The sequence below is a fragment of the Mixophyes fleayi genome, chromosome 3 (assembly GCF_038048845.1).
Source record: "Mixophyes fleayi isolate aMixFle1 chromosome 3, aMixFle1.hap1, whole genome shotgun sequence".
NCBI lineage: Eukaryota > Metazoa > Chordata > Amphibia > Anura > Limnodynastidae > Mixophyes > Mixophyes fleayi.
This window is the reverse complement of record NC_134404.1, coordinates 230,684,155-230,706,217: the sequence shown is the minus strand read 5'-3', so window position 1 is coordinate 230,706,217 and position 22,063 is coordinate 230,684,155. Positions and strand designations below refer to the sequence as shown.

Genomic DNA, 22,063 nt, shown 5'->3' with positions numbered 1-22,063 from the left:
GGCACTTTTGTGGCTGAAGTGCTTGATTGTTTGTGCCCTCAGAAAACAAGCTACCAATAGCTTAGCTGCTTAGGCCTAACAGTGCTGTCAATGAGCTCTACATTATTAAAACATGTCTGCTCGTGCTGCATCTTTTATCTCCTTCTCCTCTATGGATACCTCCCTCTCATCCCTGAAGAACTGCCAAACTAATGTAAACACAGGAATGAATATTACAACTGGAGCGGAACATCTGGGCAGCATCGAATCTGTCATGTTGGAATAAGCTGCATTGAACAGAGATTTAAACCAATATATAGATGCAGTTGAGGAGGCCGTACTTAAGTTAAAACTTGACCCACCGGGTGAGCTCCCAAATTTAAGAGAGCTTGTACACGTGAGATACACTGCGCTTCAGAAGAATAATACAGAGGAGGCCCTGAAGCAGGACGATAAATATGTCCAGTTTAAAAAACAGCTAAGAGAACGGAGAAAACAAATGGGTGTGTCATTCATGCTTACATTACTTCTGCAAACAATGTTGTTCTTTGTTAATAAAACTGTTGTCTTTATACAGTTCAAAAAAATTAATAGTAATCCTCCACCATTCTTTGGATGTTGATAGTTGATAGTAGTATCAGGTGTAGTTACAGCAGAGGTGTCACTAATTTTGGTCAATTCTTTTACAGTAGAGAAGACCAGTGTCACAATTCTAATGCCAGAACGGTAGATGAACAGGATCCTGCCGTAATCTAGAAACAACGCAAGAAGCTGAGTCTAAAAAGGAGATGGTATTCACCAGGGACCAGCCGCAAGGCGATTTGGGCTTAGCTTTTTCTCCCTGCAGGTTGTGGGTCCTTGCTAGGAGTAACTAGGTGGAACTTCTTAGAAGAACAAGCCTGAGGGGTTGGCAAAAGTAGAGTGTCAGCTCTGCAGACAACTGGTTACCACTGGAATGGCGGCAGAACACTCAGGAGGTTTTTGTTCAGCAGTCAGCAGATTCCACAGGAACAGAGGAGAGGCGCTATCATAGAGTGTCAGCTCTGCAGACAACTGGTTACCACTGGAATAGCAGCAGAATACTCAGGAGGTGTTTCGTCCAGCAGTCAGCAGATTCCACAGGAGCAGAGGAGAAGCTCTGCAATGGAGTGTCAGCTCTGCAGATGAGCAGAAGGACAAGGAGCCACATCAGAATGCTATTAAACATGAAGAACAGGCACTGAGGATACTGAGGAGGTGCCTTTTAATCTTTTAGAGCCAAAACTCTAACCAATGGAAGAGGGACCGAGGAAATTGACAGGACGGGAGCGAAGATGGCGGCACCCGACCAGGAACGAGCGCACGGCCGGAGCAGGTAAGTGTGCCGAGGATCCGGTGGATGGCCCAATCGCCCGGTGTGTGACAACCAGATGTCAAAATGCTGTTCTAAGTCGTCTGCATAATCAATGGGTGTCTTTGATTATTGCAAAGCACACAACAGTATATAGCACATGAAGGTAATATTGGCACACAGTGGTAGCTGAAAGGAAAGTGGTCCAAGTTGGAATTGTCCTTGGGTCCTCCCACCCACACTAATGTTGGATCTTATAGATGACATGCACACTTTAACAAACCAAGCACTTCAGCGACAAGGAGTGCCACTTTTGTGGTTGATGTGCTTGCTTTGTTTGGGCCCCCACAAAACAAGTTAACAATGGCCTTAAGACACCTAAGGTAACAGTGCTGTTAATGAACTCTACAGTGGCAAGATGTTGTTGTCATCATCCTCAGCCTCATCTTCACCCTCATCAGTGTGTACATCATCCTCACACATTATTAATTCATCACCGCTGGAATCCACCATTACAAAAGTCTCTGTATTTTGATGTCATTGGCGGGAAAGGCCTTCCTTGTGGAAATTGTAGTTCATTTTTATGAACATCATCTTTTTCACATTTGGAGGAAGTAGCCTCCTACGCCGATCGCTGACAAGTTTCCCAGCTGTACTGAAAACTCTTTCTGAGTACACACTGGAGGGTGGGCAGCTTAGGCAGTGCAAAGTGAGTTTGTAACAACAATGGATTCCCCAGCGCGATAGAGGGATGGAAAAGAAAGGGGGGAAGGGGGGGGTTTGTTAGTGAAAAAAGCAAAGTGGGAGAAATATAAAATTATATATAGATGTGACAGTGTTAAAATAACGTTGACTTACTGATAAAGACAACATCAAAACATCTCAATGTGGTACTAGTATCCGTTGGTGGTGTAGAGTTAATGTAGAATAATAGATATTTCTCAGTCCAAAGTGGCAGCCGCCAATAAAAAATAGTTGCAAAAAATAACACAAACAATAAATATTAAAGCACGGGTCTGGGAAGGTTGGGTAGTGCACTTACTTCCCTCCCCAGAAGATGTGTCCAGATAATCCTTGCAGAGGTCCTTCTTTCAGGCAGCGATCCCGCTCCTGGAGAGTGTGTGCTCCTAACGTAATTACCGAGTAGCAGTTTAAAGGTCCCCGCATAAATGGCCAACAATAGTGCTCAAAAAAACAGAGAAGTGTGTAGGCAGACTGATGTTCCTCCGTGTGGGGGATCACCTTCCAGGTAGCGATCCCGCTCCTGGGTGTTGTGTGATCCTCACGAACAGCCGAAAAGCAATCACGAGGTCCGCGCATGCGCATTGGGACCGTCGGCGATAGTGCTCCCTCCCCAGAAGATGTGTCCAGATAATCCTTGCAGAGATCTTTCTTTCAGGCAGCGATCCCGCTCCTGGAGAGTGTGTGCTCCTAACGTAATTACCGAGTAGCAGTCTCAAGATCCCCGCATAAATGGCCAACAATAGTGCTCAAAAAAACAGAGAAGTGTTTTTTTTTATTTTGTTTTTTTTTGTCTGAGAGGCATGTTGGTGTCAGTAGCTGAGGGGGAGTACTGGTGCTGAATTACTGTTTGGGGTATCTCTTGGCAGATTGTGGTCATGTGATTCAAAGAATCTGGAGAAGCAGGGTGTCTTCATCTCAGGGATTGATCGGCAGACCCTTATGGTGCAGGAGGATTGGGCAGGACCCAGAGCCCCAACACAGAACCTCCACCTCACTCACTGATACATGAGAGAAACAATGACCAGAAGATTCTAGAACTCACCAACAAGATCATTCAGCTGCTGACTGGAGAGGTCACTGCTGGGAATGGGACATTATACAGTAACGCCAGGGGATGTGTCTGGGTGATGACTGTATCATTGTGTGTGTCAGGTTCCTATAAGGTGTCAAGATGTCACTGTCTATTTCTCCATGGAGGAGTGGGAGTATTTAGAAGGACATGAGGATGGAACAACACCAGCGTTTGAAATCTCCAGGTTTTTTTGCGACACACTAAATAAATCTGGAATACACTTTGATATTTCCACACTGCTTTACGGCTGTTCGTGAGGATCACACAACACCCAGGAGCGGGATCACTACCTGGAAGGTGATCCCCCACACAGAGGAACATCAGTCTGCCTACACACTTCTCTGTTTTTTTGAGCACTATTGTTGGCCATTTATGCGGGGACCTTGAGACTGCTACTCGGTAATTACGTTAGAAGCACACACTCTCCAGGAGCGGGATCGCTGCCTGAAAGAAGGACCTCTGCAAGGATTATCTGGACACATCTTCTGGGGAGGGAACTAAGTGCACTATCCAACCTTCCCAGACCCGTGCTTTAATATTTATTGTTTGTGTTATTTTTTGCAACTATTTTTTATTGGCGGCTGCCACTTTGGACTGAGAAATATCTATTATTCTACATTAACTCTACACCACCAACGGATATTAGTACCACATTGAGATGTTTTTATGTTGTCTTTATCAGTAAGTCAACGTTATTTTAACACTGTCACATCTATATATAATTTTATATTTCTCCCACTTTGCTTTTTTCACTAACAAACCCCCCCTCCCCCCCTTTCTTTTCCATCCCTCTATCGCGCTGGGGAATCCATTGTTGTTGTATCCCATAGGGGTTTGAGACCACCCCTTCTGTTTGTTCCTCTGGCTGCCTATTTCATCCCACACGTGGATAGCGCGGATCCCCCACAATCTATTTTCTGGCAATGTGAGTTTGTACATGGGTTTCCTCCCAGTATTTAAAGGGACTGCCTGATCCCTTTACTGTCGTTAAAATAATCCTTCACCATCATTTGAATGTTCATAGTAGGATCAGGTGGAGTTACGGCAGAGATGTCATGCTATTTGGTCAATTCTTTTAAACCCGACTAGATGTCAAAATGTTATGCTGAGTCATCTGCATCATCCCTGGGTCTCTTGGGAAAGCTAAGTGTTTGCCTAGCAGCTTTTGACTGAGAAACTGAAAGAGGAGACGCCGTCCTGTCACGTAACACTTGAGCTGTCATCTTGCTCACCAGAAGCTCCTTGCATCTCTTCAGATCTGGGTCAGTTGGAAATAAAAAGAAGACATAGCTCTTAAACCTCATTTAAAATGTAGTGATCCAATTTCGAAGCGAATAAAGTGCTTAAAGATCTACAAGTCTGACATACTTAGCGTAATTGCTTTGTTTTATATCCTCCTTCAGTCTCTCAAGCTGCTTTTCCAAAAGTCTAATTAAGGGAATCACTTGGCTCAAATTAGCAGTGTCTGAACTCACTTCACAGGTGACTACTTTGAATGGTTTCAGCACCTTGAACAACACTGAAAGTACTCTCCACTGCGCTTGAGTAAATTACATCCCTTCTCCTTTCCCAATGTCATGGCTTGTGGAGTAAGCGTGGATGGCTTTTTGCTGTTCCTCCATCCTCAGAAGCATATACAGGGTGGAATTCCACCTTGTTACCATCTCTTGCTTCAGTTGGTGGCAGGGCAAAATAAATTGTTCTTGCAGCTACTGCAATTTCCTACATGCTGCTGCAGAATGCCGAAAAGGTCCAGATATTTAACCTGCCACAGACAGCATCCCCTGCACGTCCCTGTCATTTTTTAAAAAGCTCTGCACCACCAAGTTTATTGTGTGAGCACAACAGGGAACTTGATGGAATTCTCCCAGCTGTAATGCTCTCACAATATTGGTGGTGTTATCAGAAATGACATATCCTGAGGAGAGTCCAAGTGGGATAAGCCATATTGCAATGACATCCCTTAGTTTTTGTAACAGATTGTCAGCTGTATGCCTCTTAGTGAAGCCGGTGATACACATAGTAGCCTGCCTCTGAAAAATGTGACGTTCTTGAGTACATGCTGCCGCTGTTACTGCTGATGAAAGCGAATCACCAACCCAGTGGGCTGTCACAGTCATGTAAACTTTAGTTTGCCCAGTTTTGTAGCCCAATAATTACATTTTTATGAACCCTCTGGTAGGGTGAGGAATAGCTTTTCTAGGAAAATGATGTCTAGGTGGAATTTGGTAACAGGGACACAAGACCTCAAGTAAATGTCTAAAATCAGCTGCATTAATAGAGGATATTGAGTGCAGACCTAATATTAGCATAGTCGCCATGGCGTCTGTGATCCACTTTGCGACTGGGTGACAGCTTTCATACTTGCTTCCTTTGCAAATAATTGTTTAACAGTCAATTGTTGTAAACTACTAGTAGTCTTCTTCTTGGTCTGCTTCTAGGAGGAAGATCCACCCCCAGCAGCAGCAGTGGGATTAACACTCAAGAATTCTTCTGAGGAATCCAGGATAGGGGAGGAGTCATCTAGCCTTAGCAACTTGGATGCAAGACTACCTCCGATCGCTACTGAGAATATTGATGAGGAAGCTGTTGTGGATGTTGATTGCAGGTGTCGGGATCTAGCTGAAAGAAGGGACCTAGCTGATTACTGACTCCCAACAGCTTGCCATGAACTTGCTTCAAATGGTGCAACATCTAGATCTAGGAACCATCTAGGTTCCTAGATGGTTAAGGTCCCTACCACTACTGACTGTGGCTTTACAAGTGCTACAAATGCTAGACAACTGTTGTCAGGATTTTGGGTAGAAATAATTCCACACATAAGAGGTGAATTTTTTGGTCTTATGCCCAGGCATGACAATGGCCTTCTTCTTATCACATGCAAGAACTGTTTCCACTGGTGCAGGACTTACATAAACAACATCGTCCTCATCAACATCCTAATTAGCTCCCTCGTCAGCTACACAAATATCTCCCTCATTCTGTTGCAATTTCAAAGTGGCATCCTCAATTTGTGTATCACCGGCTACACTTAGGCTGCTCACGCACACATCTGCAGAAATGCTGAAAGGGGCCTTCTTTATGGGTACACTATCAGAAAGGTCAGGCTTACACATAACACTTGTGGATAGACTCTCCTCAGGGATTTGTGTCATTTCTGAATCTAAACATACATTTTCTTCTAATGCCTTACTGTTTTCTTCCAACTCGACTTTTACACATAAAAGCATTTGAACACCACTTTTGGAGTCAGAATGACAAGGTCTTGCTTGTTCATGACTGACCTTAAAAGAAGATGCCACAGTGACAGTTGCAGAACTAGCACTCATAGAGAAAGGCGAAGGTCTCATTCTTTCCTTGCCACTGCGTGTGTAGAATGGCATGTTGGCAATTTTATTTTTTTCTGCAGATAACTTTGCCTGGATTACAGGTTTGTTTTTTCTTTACCAAGGTAAAAGGCGTTTTTTTACATTTTTGTTTCCCTGACTTAAAAACACTATGCACTTTAACATAGGCTTCAGCAGATAACATAGAGAGATTACCATCATCATGACTGGTGCCAGCAGCTGCTTAGTGCTTCTGGTCTTCTGTGTATGCTGTGAATCCATTTTGAAAGCACAGTAAAATGTGACTGCAGATTTAGAACAAGACTGCCAGCCATATTATTTCTATTTCAGCAATGACAATTAGCAATGGAGCTCTCCTGTTTGTGTGTTAGATATAACTCAGTAGAATGTCACTGGAGACTTTGAAGAACACTGCTACCTCTCCTCTTTCTTTTCTAGCTATGACGCTGCCCAACTGCACTAAAGACTACCAAGAACTGTGCTACCCTTTCTGTGTCTCTCTGTGAAATGGCTCTGGATTGCCGTGGAGGGCGGTATTTATAGAATCCAAATCTTGCGAGATACGACGATATAACAATGAAGTTTTGCCTCGTTTTCACGCGAAAGCAGACTCAGTACTCGGATCTGCTAAGTTCGGGTGGACTCGGTTCTTGGAGAACCAAGCATGAGCATCTCTAATTTTTAGAGACATCCCTTTCTGTGGCTATCCATTTTGTAAAAGAACTTGATTTTTGCACCAACTGTAAGCTGGTATTATTTAGTAATCACATGAAAAACTTTTATTTAATAACGAGGTGGTTCCATTGGAGGTTGCACTTTTCATGTGACATTTGACACATTTGAACACGCCTCATTTTAAGATGGACAGTCCAGACTAGAGGGTTTTGTCCCAATGTCCTTATTGCAGGCAGCTTTGTTCTGCGGTTTCGAAACTTTGTCGGTATGTCCACTTCACTGCTGCTCTGTAAATCAATTTAGTGGAGAATGGGTGCAATGCGCACATGTCAATCCGGCATATGGCAATATATGGATTTTTTGAAGGAAGGGGAGGGGAAAGGGTTGACTTAGTGCTTCATAAGAACTAAACCCTCTGCCATGGTGGGAATCAGCCCTCAGCGTACCATTGCCACGAACATTAGCTTTATGTCCCAATTTATAGTACTGCAAAGGTAGGATGTATGCATTTGAATAGTATGTCCCCATATATTTCCACCTCTCCCCACACTTATACTTCGGTATACTTTTTGTTTGAGGGAGTTGTCTCCTGAGAGTGGCGGATTGGCCTGCACCTTGATATTTGCATGAACACCATGACAGAACATTGGTGTAAAATCAAGCCATACATCCAGTACACATAGGCTTTTTCTCTTTGTTTTTCACCAAACCCTTTATAGATTATTTACTAAAGGCTTTTCTACATTTTATCTCATCTTGGTTGATGTAAGTTTCTTTTAACTTCAGGGGCAGATCAGACAGTGCCCCTGGTGACCTGAAGGTGAAGGAAGCAATTTTAGAAGAAACTTACCCACATCACAGATTTCGCTTCTTACTCCTTCACCCCATCATCGCTGCAAGGTGACCAGTGTGGGTGTCCAAACTGGGACATAGTCGCAGTAGTATGTTGGTGAAATAGGACATGCGCACTTTAACAATTCTTGACTGCAGGAACAGTGAACGTAGTTAAATATTGCAGTACTAATTTTTTTTGACTGCAGGAACAGTGAACGTAGTTAAATATTGCAGTACTAATTTTTCTGGACTGCAGGAACAGTGGACGTAGTTAAATATTGCAGTACTAATTCTTTTATACTGCAGGAAGAGTGAACGTAGTTAAATATTGCAGTACTAATTTTTTTATACTGCAGGAACAGTGAACGTAGTTATATATTACAGTAGTATTTTTTTTTATACTGCAGGAACAGTAAACGTAGTTAGATATTGCAGTAGAAATTCCTTTTTACTGCAGGAACAGTGAACGTAGTTAGATATTGCAGTACTAATTTTTTTATACTTTTTTATAATTTTTTTATATTTTTTTTGTATAATTTTTTTATAATTTTTTTATACCAATGGACTTAGCAGGACAGAGCACAGGACACAACACCGCTGGACTCAGCAGGACAGAGCACAGGACACAGCACCACTGGACTCAGCAGGACAGAGCACAGGACACAGCACCACTAACAAAACCCAACCTCCCGCTTCCCTGATCAATGCCCGAGTGAAGATGGCGGCGGCAAGCGGGGAATTTATAGAATCCGAGTATCGCGAGATCCGACGGCGGGATTTGGACTCATAACCTCGTTTTCAGTTTTTCTCAACGGCGGAAATAGCCGAACAGTGCTCGGATCGCCCTCGGATCCGCACTGTTCGGGTGGGCTCGGATTGCGATAATCCGAGTCCGCTCATCGTTACTTTATGTAGATTACTCATGTTTAAATGATGCGGCATAGCAATTCTGCCTGTAACATATATAAAAAAAAGTTAAAAACATTCACTTAAATACTACTTTTTCAAAGTTACACTTAAATTTAAAAAAAAATTAGAACAATAACGGAGAGGGTTACAATCCTAGCCAAATCTCGAAGTGTGGCTGTATGTGTCAGTGTGATATACCGACATTTCTTATTGCCACTGCCTTTAAAGCTGCTCATATGCTTTACAGGTAGTGCTTTACTTGCAGGGCATATGAGCATTAGATTAACTGACACTGCTGCCTTAGCAGCAGACAAGCATCGGGCTCCTTTGTGGGGAGTGTGAGATGTGGAAGGAGGGTTGCGGGGCAGCAGGAAGCATAACATGAGTTTCCAACATGGGTGAATGTAAGGGGCAGAGCGGATATTTGCGGCCACTCGTGACTTGGTAGTATATTGTCCATCGAACAGGTTTTGCAGCACCCACATTACTTTGATTGGTGCTTGTTCTCTGTCAATCTGTGATTTGTAATAAATCATAGCCTGCAAAACCCAGCAAAGCAACATGATCAGATCACTTCCACAGATCATTGCCGAGAATATCAGTGAGAAAAGCACTTCAGGCAGTGAACATATTTACAAATAAGAGATCAATGGAGATTGCCTCCAAAGGACTCAAATTGTGCGTCCAAGTCATCTTTTTTTAGCATATACTTTTGAAATTGTTTTTGCAAATGCAAGCATTATGATGATGATATAATTAAATCAGTAACTCATATACAGTTTAGCACGTGTCCACAATGAAAAAAAGGAGCAGGAACAGGTATAGACAGGATTATGGGGTGAGTAAGGCACTGAGGAAAGCAGGTGGATAGGGAGAGAGGGGCTTGGCTTGGATAAATATAGAGGCACATGGGGAGAGTGGACAGGCAAAGTAAACAGATAAGGGAAAAGAAAAGGGATACATGGATGACAAAAGGAGGGAAGACATACAAAGTAGACATTATGCAAAGCTCAAAGGATACGACATATGCAGAAAAATTTAAGTACACAAATAAGACGTGAGAGATATGGAAACACCGGAGACATGAGCTATTGTTATATTTGATAGTGAGAAAAGAGAAAGCAGTGGGGTGTTACAGACCTTAGACAAGGACACACGATTGGACAAAAGTATTTACCAATCACATGCCTCTCTCTATCTTCCTATTTCACTTATAGTCTCTTATAGTCTGATCACATTCAAATACAGTCCAATTTAACAAGTAAAAGCTACAGAGCACATTAAGAAAAGACTTTTAATGTACAGAGTCTTGCATTTAACACATTACATATTTTATTAGAACTACATAAGATTTACAAAAAATTAATGAATTAGCATATGCAAATGTGACTTACTTACAAGTGAAATGTTTCATACATTTCTTGACACCTCTTTTTAAATGGCTGTATAATCAGCTTGGAACATTGGAGTAATTACTGCGTATGTTTGTAATGATGCAGTTATTTTCTTTTGCAGCTTTACCCCTAAAAATTACCCAAATGCTGGACTAGAGTCCAATTTTTGTAGAAATCCAGATGGAGATGAATTTGGGCCTTGGTGTTATACAATGGACCCCTCAACTCGATTTGAACATTGTATTATTCCACAATGTAAAGGTAAGAATGAGCTTATAACTTTAAATATATGATAAAAAAATAATTAATCCATAGCCCAACTGTAAAGCGCTACGAAATATGTTGGCGCTATATAAATAAATGATGATGATGTATATAACATGGATACATACCTCTCTGTATTGCATCTGCATGCAGTATATAGATAATGCTGGTAAGACCTAGCTGAAAGCTACACTAATTAAACACACTTATGAATAAATGGGTGGGGTGTATTGCCAAGGTTAATGCAGTCAAAGGCTGTGATTCCTCTAAGCTGAGCAATCTGGAAAGGAAAGAGTTAAAAGGTCACTCTAATGAGGGCTCCACCCGAAAGGTTTGCATTCACAATCTGCAGGATGTTTCCTAGTAAAATACAGGTTTAACTCTATCATTTCCAGATTCCTCAGCTTAGAGGGAACACTGGTCACAGCCCTAAAAGTTCTAAAAAAAAACAAGGTACTATTCACCTTCTGGAAACTATCCATGTCATAAAATTATTAGCCTACATTTAATTCAGAGACATTATTAGCCCTTACCAAATATTTATAGTCCCCATTAACCCCACATTACAGATTAAATTACTAGCTCCTTCACATATTGAAACTGCAACCAGTCTGTCAGCCAAAGCATCCTGCAATAGGCTGGCAGACATAAAGATGATTCAGTGAAGAGAAAAGAGGCTGTCACACCAGACTAGACAAATTAGCGTGATATATTGTACCAGATGCTCCTATTCAAAATAATATATTGGGTGTAATATCCATCATATATCCATGGGAGGTGCAAACATTATACATAAATTAGCATATTTTAAAAAGAAAAAAGAATGTTTACAAGAAGGTGCAAGTATCTGGAAATCCCTTTTATTAGAATAAAAAAAGAGAAGGTGGTGCTCCATTGGTTCAAGCAGACAGGCATGTTGTGGGTCCGAGTAATACCAGACATGATAATTATTAATTGTAACAGGAAATATTATGATTCAAATAAAATCTCTTGAATTAGTGCACAATATTTACAGGGATATGGTCTTAGTTAGCAATATGCTTGATGGGTGCTTGGTGGTTTTGAATAAAGTGTCTGGCTTGGAAGGAAAATAAAAAAGTGTTAGATTACATTGGAATGATGTGGTCAATGCAGTGAGACACTGTGGGCCTAATTCATTTTCGATCGCAACCGGCACGCAAGTTGCATTTTTAAATTGAGCATGGAACTTGAACGTATGTGCACCCACATTCAAATCCAAGTGGATCTCAAGATATGTTTACATTTGAATCTGGATGTAAATATGCTGTCTATACAATACTTTACACTTGTATGTTAACAAACAGTACAGACTGCAGGATACGCACATGTATATGCGAATATCAAGTCCCATCAGAACCCATGCAAAAAAAGAAATCATCAACTCACAATACTATAATCACTATTATAAATATATATATATATATATATATATATATATATATATATATATAACATTAAATACATAAATCAGGATATTCCTAATGTATACTATACACACAATCCATTTTTATAGTTTCTCTTACTTACATACACATGTTCTGTGATATCTAGTGGCACTACTATGTATAGTTTTTAGTACAAAGACGCTGCTGTGGCAGCGGGGTCGGATCAAGACATTGTAGGCCCTGGGCTAGGGGTACTGTGAGCCCCCCCATTTGTCAAGCGACTTATGTCCGGTCCAATATTATTGTGGACCCCCAGTAATATTGGATTGGGCATAAATTGCTTGACAGATGTTCATTTTAATATACCTACTCAGTATTTTCAAAATGCAAAAATTAAGTTAATTCCAGAGTTCTCGCAAAACATGTAAAAGGAAAAAAGATAACAGAAAAAATGTATAGTGTTTTATGATCTAATGGATTAAGACATCACCATGCATAAAGTGATTCCCTTACATGCACACCAATAGTCCCAAAATAGACCAAATAAATGTGCCACTTCAAATTTCAATAGCTCAAGGAACCAGAAAAAGAGCATGAGATAGAGAGGTAGAAAATATGGTGCTAATAATAATAATAGGGGTCTCCTTCACTTGTTTTGGTCTATTTTGGGACATTCTGTGTTTATGTTAGGAAATTTAGACTGTAAGCTCCGATGGCACAGGGACTGATGTGAGTTCTCTGTACAGTGTGGAATTAGTGGTGCTATATAAATAGCTGCTGATGATGATGATATTGCGCATGTGTACGTGTGTGCATGCAAGGGGATCACTATATATGTGGTGATGCCATAATGAATTGGATCATACTAAACCTATATCTTTTTTCCTTTTTCTTTTTTGCTATTTTTCCTGTTCCCAGGCCCAGTCATGACCCCCCCCCCCCCCCCCCCCACACACACACACACACACTGGTGATGTCATAATCCATTTCAACATATTAAACTATATCTTTTTTCTCTTTTTGCTATTTTTTTCTGCCCCAGTCATGATCTCCCCACCAGTCATTATGTATTATCTCCGCTCCTCCTCTACCCTCCCTGAGCACTTACATAATAATTACTTGTGGACCTCCTCACCATCCTCTCTTTGGTGCTGTAGGCAGCAGGTGTTCTTCTGTCACTGTAAATGCAGGCGCAGTGCTCAGTAGCTCCTTAGTGAGGAGATCTCGTGAGAGTGAGACTATGAGTCATAGTGTCACTCTCACAAGATCTCCTCACTAAGGAGTTTTCTAAGTATCGTGCCCACACTTACAGTGACAGCAGGCAGCGAACAGCATCAGATTTGCTGTTAGCTGTCTGCAGGCATCCCTAAAGTAACAGTCGGAGCCAGGGGCGGGACCATCCCCGACCCGATGAAGAAGAAACTGGCGCTGTGCGGAATAATATAAAAACAAAAGCCCCATATTAAAATGCTTTCTAGGCCCCCCCAGCTGCCCAAGGCCCCTGAGATTTAGCCCAGAAAGTCCTCAGGTAACTCCGACCCTGTATGGCAGTCATCACTATCAGTCGACACTTACACCTGCCCTGTAGCTGGTGCAAATGATACAGCTAAAATACGTGTACTTAAAGTACTTAAGAGAAACCCAGAACTTCAATCGACCATATGTGCGCTGGCACGTCCTTACTGTACGTTGTCTACGCTCATCCTCCACTTTCCTCTCCCATTGCACCCTTCAAGACATTAGTAAGTGTCATTGGCATTCAGACATGAATTGCATGCAATTGTGTTCATTGCGTAAAGTCTGTAAAGTCTGTTTCTGAGCAAGGGCAGAGCTATTTCACACAAGATAGGGCACATAAAGGGACTTAAGTCCAAAGATGAATAAGGCCCTGGTAGTTAAAAGATTGCATACCGAGACTTTATTGACTGGATAGGGTGCATTTATCAGATACTGGAGTTAATCTCTTTAATGTACATGTACAGGAAGTAGTGGAGAGAGCCAATTTTATGATTGGACATAGAGGTCAATTTAAGATATGAAAAGGCCTCTTTGCAGAGGTTATGGAGGGGCTTATTGTTTGTCCCACAAAAAAGGCAAGACTGTACAATTATATATAACCCCCTGTCACTGTGTGTAGGGTGGGCTGCAAATGTTACACAGTGTACTTCTTTCTCAAGCCCTGGCTAGCTGAGGGGCATGGGTGCAAATGACCAGGGGGTCCCTGCACATGCAGTTGTTTCTTTGTAGTTAGTGGGACACAGGGGTGGTGCAGTGCAATAAGAGTCACAATAATTTTGGCTCCAGACCATCTCTATGACAAACTGAACTCTTTATTTACACTCCACTTCCTCCAGCACGATAATCATAATGGTTGCAGCAATACAGAAATATATACAGCTCCTCACTCTCTCCAGCACAGTTCTTAATGAGCAATATGAATACAGTTACAAAGACATCTTCTTACTCCTCCTGCACACATCTTACACTGCTGGTGGGAATCACAGGATGGCTTACCTCCAGCACACACATATAGCTCTGACCCTTTTTCTGTGTAGCTCACAGCTCTGCAAACAGGGATAAAATCCCTTGGGCTATAACACTCTTCACTAGTGTTCTCTCTGCCCCTCTCTAGGTTTACCACAATTCCACAATTACCTCTCTTTGCTAAAACCCTCTCTCCAGGGGTCTCTGCTCTGGGGACTCTCTCCCTATTCAGAGCACACATTCCTTGCCCTGGCGCAGTCACCACGCTGCGCTCCCAGGCAATGCCAGGGGAGCTTAGGAGGTCCCCTGCTTCTCACATCATCTCTCTCCTCTCTGTCTCTCTCCTCTCTCTGTCCCTTCTACTTTCTCCTCCTTCTCCCCCCCCCCTTTTTCCCAGTCACTAGCAGACTGGGCTCGGCTGTCACCATAGCAGCCCATCTAAGTCACTGGGTGCATGGTTCCTTAAAACACCACTAGGGAGCATTACATATATTTGAGTTGAACTCTGGAGCCTGACATGGTTGGCACTCTACTTTAGAAGGATCCCACACATTGGATTATTACACACTGTAATGTCAGGTGGCGATTGGCAGGGCACATTAGGCATGACCCTTGATGATTGGTTATCAGACACAGTTTCCTTGGCCCTTTGTAGGCACTTGGTTTTCCGCAATGTCCCTAACCTTATGGTTATGATGGAAGATAAGTAAAAAGGCTGTGGACATATTTTCGACAACTGCTGGGTGTTGTGTATTTTATTTTGGGTGATATTGTGATGGAAATGTACAGGGCAGTGGGGCAGATAGCTTCCCTGTCTAAGGTAAAGCATTTGATAGGGGTCAGCCAGGGGGTCATGACTGCATGATCATATCATGGTTCCTCTGCCTTTCTACGAGCAGCGGAATTCTCATTGGATCAGGAGGAATAACTGCAAGATTTCCCTCATAAGGAAAGCAGGCAGGAAATTTGGGGAGTTTTTTCAAGCTTAGTATAGTCAGGTTAATGAGAGGGAGGGAGAAAAAAAGGGGGCAAGCAAAGTCATGTCCTTTGCTATTGTGGCATATACAATCAGAATGTGCGCTCTACTCCCTCTCTTTCCAGTGGAACAAGCAAAGGTAATCCCAATCATTTCGCCCAAATAGGAGTAAACAACAATTTGCTTTGTTCTACAAAGTTATGCAAACTTTGTTATATTTAAAAAAATACATGAAAGAAATGAGATGTGAGATATTTATATGATGATATATAAAAGAGAAAATAATGGAAATACATTAAAAAATAATAATAAAAATAAATACATGGAGATATTCATATATCTAACAAGTTGATTTTGCCACTGCCTATTTTGCAGTTAAGGGGAGGGGCTTATGTGTTCTCTCAAGAAAGGCAGGATGGTACAATTATTGGAATATTACATCCTGGTTAAGATTGTACCCTGGACAGAGTGTCAGGTGGGCAGATGGATGGCCATGTGACCCTTGGTGTTTGATTAATGGGCACTGTTTCTGAGAAGTTGAGATAAATGGGTGGAGAAGCTGTATTTTTTTTTGGGGGGGGGAGGTTCCGTGCTGTGCATGGGTGCATACAACCATTTCAACTCTGCAAAGGGACTTGTACTGCGCACCCTTTTCAGATTTTAAATTCTTTGCACAAGTATACTCTTGTAATTTGCATACGGTTGTGGGTTCACCTTTGTTATACTATGTGAGACGTTGGGGTGTTTCTGGTATAAAGTATGGAGGAACTTGGAGCATTGTTAATACAATGTGTGAAACAGTAAGTCATTTATGAAATAATGTGAGTCACACTGGAATATGGTTATTTATTTATTCATAAAATATTTTACCCGGAATAAATAAATGGGGAGTAACCTCTATTTTTCAAGTATGTCCTAGGTACATCATTTACTTGACCTAATTACAGAAAAAAGGCATTAAGAATTACAGTTATAAACATGTTTACACTGCAGAATGACAAAACACGCTAAAAGGTCTTAGGTGGCAGATTTAAGTGACTCAGGTACGTTGTTTCAGAAATGGTAATTATACCTGTTTAGGAAAGGCAGAGCATCCATTAACCTTATTGAATTTAGCAACTATTTGATAGTTTTGGAGGGAGATCAAATGTGGTAAGTGCTGTTAGCTCCTTGGATAAGAAAATATTGGAAGGACAAACAAGAAAATTGAACTCTACGTCTAGACTCAAGAAACAGCCATCATATATCTTATAGCATGTCACGAGTGTGTGTTTTGTAGTTACACAGCTCAACAAAATGCCAGATTGAGCTTTAAAGAGTATCAAGTTTGCTATGATGAATTTGAGGGGCAGACAAACTACTGTGAAGCATATTTCTTAAGTGGTCAGTGATCAGATAAGGTGCACCAATACGGCCGGAGAGACAAATAAAAACTCACAGGTGGAGTGTAGTATATGCTCCGAGCTTATCAAATCAAATTAAATCATCATCTATATATAATGTTTTAGTCACATAGACATTCCAGCACTGTGCAAATGTGAATCAAAAGTCCAACATCAGCAAATATTACAAAGAACAAAGAAAGACATACATGTCTTGTGAAACAGGACATAACCGTTACAAATCATAGTTGTAGTTCTTGCATGTCCCTGTAACTTGTTAATAAAGCTAAAGCCTATTGTAACTTGCAAAGTTGTAGGCCTAAGCAATATTCTCTTTTGAACAATCTTAAATGCAGTTAACTCTTTTATTACATACAACTGCAAAGGTGGCAACTATCAACCATTAGTCCCTGTACATTAGATGATGGATCTGTAGGAGCTTTGTTGACAAAAAAGTAAATGTTTAAAAGAAAAATATCCTTATAAATATGTATAATGATAATAAGATGATTTTTTTTGTTATTGTGCTCATTGATCTCATGATGGGAAAAATAGTATATTAACTTGTTTATAACCTGTGTGATGATCTGGCTTTTTACCTTTTATTATTGTGAAGTGAAAAGAAGTAATGCCAATTACAGATGATAAAATTTTAAAAACATCTAATCATAAAATAAAATGTTCTATTTCTGAGATCTTTGCAAGTATTCATACCCTACTCTCACTTGAAGTTTGCATTTCAATAACAAATATAGATGGATATCTCAGAAAATGTATGTCTCTTCATTCAAAGAAAAGTTTTGTCTTGTGTGAGATCTGCCAACACCTTTAGAAAATCATGTATGTGTTTCAACCCTCATAGGGTCTTTCTCAATGTTATGGGGAATATGGTCCATATGACTTAATAAATAATGTGCAAGTCTATTAGGTGAATTGAATAAAACAGTCAGAAACAGGTGTACAACAATATACAATAAACACCTTGACAACGTGTCCCGTTGTGCTTAGACTTGTGCACATGTAGAGATGTCCCTTAGAGGTGATTGCCCCTTGACAATGTGTTCCATTCTACAAATATCCTAAGGCACATATGTAATGTGTGCAGAAAGAATGCCATTAATGATGACATCACATCACCTAGGCAATGCATTCTCTTCACTTAATCAATTAGAATGTATCATCATCATCATCATCAACATTTATTTATATAGCGCCAGCAGTTTCCGTAGCCCTTCACAATTGGGAACAACCAGTAATAAAACAATACTGGCTCGTAACCTTACAATCTATGGGACAATGGTTTGATACACAAGGGTAAGTGCTACATCATATTAAATATTTGTCCAGCTAGAATGCAAATATTACTAAGTATTTAGTGAGCTGTATGCTCAGTCACACAACTATGTTGTTCAGGATGTATTAAAACAGCAAAGGCAGCAAATTGTTATATGTTTATACAACATCTCACATATTTTACACACGGACAACATTTTTTCATATCTTAATATCAAATTTCTATACAACCTCAAACATGAAAATACTTGGGAATATGACAATTCCCTTTTTTCAAAATGTCTAAATATTATCACAGAATTACATTCAGAAAATAAACAGACCCAGGGAATGCAGAATTCCACCTCCAACAGGTTTATATATTTAGCGCTATATGTATTTAAGCCTATGTGACACAGACCCATTTCTATATATTTTTATATATTGTTGCTGTGATTTCTAACCAAGTATTGGTTCATTTCTTAATATTTTGTTTTCATTCTAATAATCTGGGTTAATTCTATCCACTAATTTACTGGACTCCTAGAAAGAGGAAATTCATTCAATATTTTGGGTGTGGAATTTCAGATTCTTTAAAGTACATGTTTAAACTATATAGTTGTAATGTTTAGAACATTAGTGTGTGTCCTTAATGTGACTTGACAAATAATGATTTTTACAATTGTTCTTTATATTATATATATGCAGTGAGTTTGACCTATATTTTATTTGCCACATTGACACTTTATTAAATATATGATATTTTTAACATTGCAAGTTATGAACTGTTTGATTGAATATGTTTGGTCTTTAAAAGTGTATGAAAACTTATTGATTTTCTTTTCTTTACTTTTACAGGTTAAACAAGTTACACTGGAGCCATATCTCTAAATCAAACAAATAAAAAAACCAGTTGATTTCATGTTACTAACCTTTTCCTCATTATGTAATGCACTTTTAAATAATGCATCCTTCAAGCTATTTCGGCTTTTATATGATCTTTTCTATATTAATTTTTTGTGCATTGTACTATGTAAGATAAACTACAATAAATATCTTTTTTTTTACTAAAGTACAGGAATTGACTTTTCATCTCATTAGTTTGAACATTGTAAAACTGTTTCTTTGGTGCAATTGCTTCTAACTCTCCTTTTATTTATTAAGAAACTCTATGTTATTTCTTTACTTGAACAGCTAAAGGATGTAAATGAGAATCTATCAATTCATCATCAGCTATTTATATAGCACCACTAATTCCGCAGCACTGTACAGAGAACTCACTCACATCAGTCCCTGCCCCATTGGAGCTTACAGTCTAAATTCCCTAACATACACACACACACACACACACACAAACACACACACACACACACACACACACACACACAGACTAGGGTCAATTAACAGCCAATTAACCTACTAGTATGTTTTTGGAGTGTGGGAGGAAACCCACGCAAACACGGGTTGCACATACAAACTCCACACAGATAAGGACATGGTCAGGAATCAAATTCATGACCCCAGTGCTGTGAGGCAGAAGTGCTAACCACTAAGCCACCATGACTAATTTATCAATTGAGATAAATTAACCATAATCGAATGAACTCTGGCCACTATGGGCCTTCCCGCAGTTTATTTTATGCCCTTATGTTTTTTGGTAGAATATACATTACTGGGATGGGGAACATTCTCCTATTGTATCTTCCTTATAATGGTTATTGATTAAGGCAGAAAATGTCACTTTTATCTCTTCTGTTAGATTTCCTTTCAAAGTAGCATATGTATTTGTATCCTTCAGTGGTTTGTATATTTCTTCTTGACACCTATCCACACCCATAATAACTACACCCTGATATGGCACATATCAAATTAAGACGTCTAGGGCCAGAAGATTTTTTTATTCAGTAAATCTTGCAGCACAAGGGTTAATATACTAACAGGAGAATGACACACTATATATCCTAATGACACAGTTAATATAGACAATTTCTCCTTTCATGTAGCTTATAATTTTGTTCTACACAGTTACACCTCTCAGGATGGGGTAACTGATAACAGAACAGAAATTGACACAAACAAGCTTTATAAATGCATAGTAAATTCTATATCAAATATATTTTAGAAGTATTAAAACAATATTAATATACAACAAATATTAATAGAATCACATTGAATTAATTCATCTTCCAACTTTTACATCTTAGTTCTCCCTCGGATAATTTTATTATCACTTTATTTTCACTAAGTGGGCTTGTCATGGTTCTCTCACATGTAAGTGCAAAATTCTTGGCCCAACAGCTATGGGATACACACACAATGAAGCATGTGATGTCATAAAGAGTTATACCTCACAAGAGAAATCTGTCATTGGTCAGTTTATATGACAGATATCAAAGTTAAAGCATTAGCCAAATGAAGCAGGGTGACATGCAAATTTGGAAATACACTAGTACAATGCATGCCCATGTGGTAATAAGAGGTACCTGCTGGGACATTGTAACATTGTGTAGGCTATCATAGAACTAGTATGAATCTTGGAAATATGAATAGATTGACCTGCTTTTAAGAAGGAGAGCTGATTCAGTGTACGACTGTTAATAAGGGCTGTGCACAATATGGTGACTGTGAATATGTCAATATTTATAACCAAAATGGTGTAAATGTCAACATATTCATTTATTCAACATGTTTAAAATGGTGACATTGTGTCTGTTGACAGTAATAATGTCGACATTGAAAGGGCAATGCAACCGGCTAATGTGCCGCGACCGCCATAACGTAGATACTATTAACAACAGCAAAAACAAACATTTAGCACAACCCCCCTCCCCACCAGCAACACATTAACCCTAGTGCTGCGGGGGCAAAATACAGCTGGAGTACCCGCCGGAAAAATACAGTAGGTATTGTATATAGTAGAATCAGTGTGGGTCCCCCAGCCCCAATCAGATTTACCCTAGTGTTGCCAGTCTAGGCTGATACTAGCAAAATCATGGGAACAAAAAGTGTGGGGTCCCCCTGATTTTACTACATTTAGCATTAGGCTTTGACAGCTGGGGCTGGTGGCACTATAGCAGGTGAACCCAGAGTGTCTGGTCTCCCTGACATAATGACAACCAGCCCCAGGCTGGTCAGCACGGAACTAGATTCCCTAGGGAGAGGGGGTAGGCAAAGAAAAAGTGCCTACTCGTAGAGGTACCCAGTCCAGTGCTAAAAGCACTAGGACTCTTCCCACACCCCTGGGATGGTAGGTGTGGGGCAAGTAAATGATTTTATAATAAATACACCATTTTGCCTTGGTGTACTACAGGTCTTTGGCAATTTGGGCATGCTGATACTTGTGGTAATACAAGCACCAGCATACCCATGGCTGGGGAAACATAAGTGTCAGCATACCCTGTCACCCAGGGCCTGCTGTGACCTGTAGTGCACCAAGACAAAATTTTAATTAAAGACACCTCTAGTTGTAAAAATAATTTTATTGCACATAAGTAAACAATCCCAGTAACACTCACCAACCACCAGGTTCTTCATCTGCACTAATCTCAATGGTCTGTGGTTGTCCAAGCAAATACCTATTAAAATTAATCTCAGGGCCCATGGTTGTCCAAAAAAATACCTATTAAATTGAATCCCAGGGTCCATGGTTGTCTAAAAAAAATACATATAATATAACATTTTCGTATATTAGTAAACCAATTAGGAGTGGGCATTTTGATTTTAAAATACAGGGCTTTGAAGAATGTGAAAGCTATTGTGTGAAGGTCAATGCAACATCTGTAATAGTAAGTGGTGGTCGAAAAGCAGGGTGCTGTGTTTAACTCTGAACCAGGGCCATCTTTTCCATTGGGCACGATGGGCAGGTGCCCGGGGGCCCCACGGACAAGGCTCTTAATTAGAATAAATAATCCTGCAAAAGAAAAAACCTGCAAAAGAAACCTTCAAGGGTCACTGAGCAAGCACATCTATCTATCTCTATCTCTATATCTATATCT

General features: G+C 40.2%; 1 protein-coding gene across 1 annotated transcript in view; it reads left to right on the top strand.

Annotated features, from left to right (window-relative positions):
* LOC142144428 (plasminogen-like) overlaps window positions 1-19,128 on the top strand; it is a 39,150-nt gene extending 20,022 nt beyond the window's left edge. Inside the window, exons 5-6 of the mRNA XM_075203275.1 lie at window positions 10,406-10,545; window positions 18,927-19,128. Of these exons, the coding sequence (XP_075059376.1) occupies window positions 10,406-10,545; window positions 18,927-18,931 (145 nt within the window). The 3' untranslated portion in view covers window positions 18,932-19,128. The remainder of the gene's footprint in view (window positions 1-10,405; window positions 10,546-18,926) is intronic.
* Window positions 19,129-22,063: the final 2,935 nt, after the last annotated feature.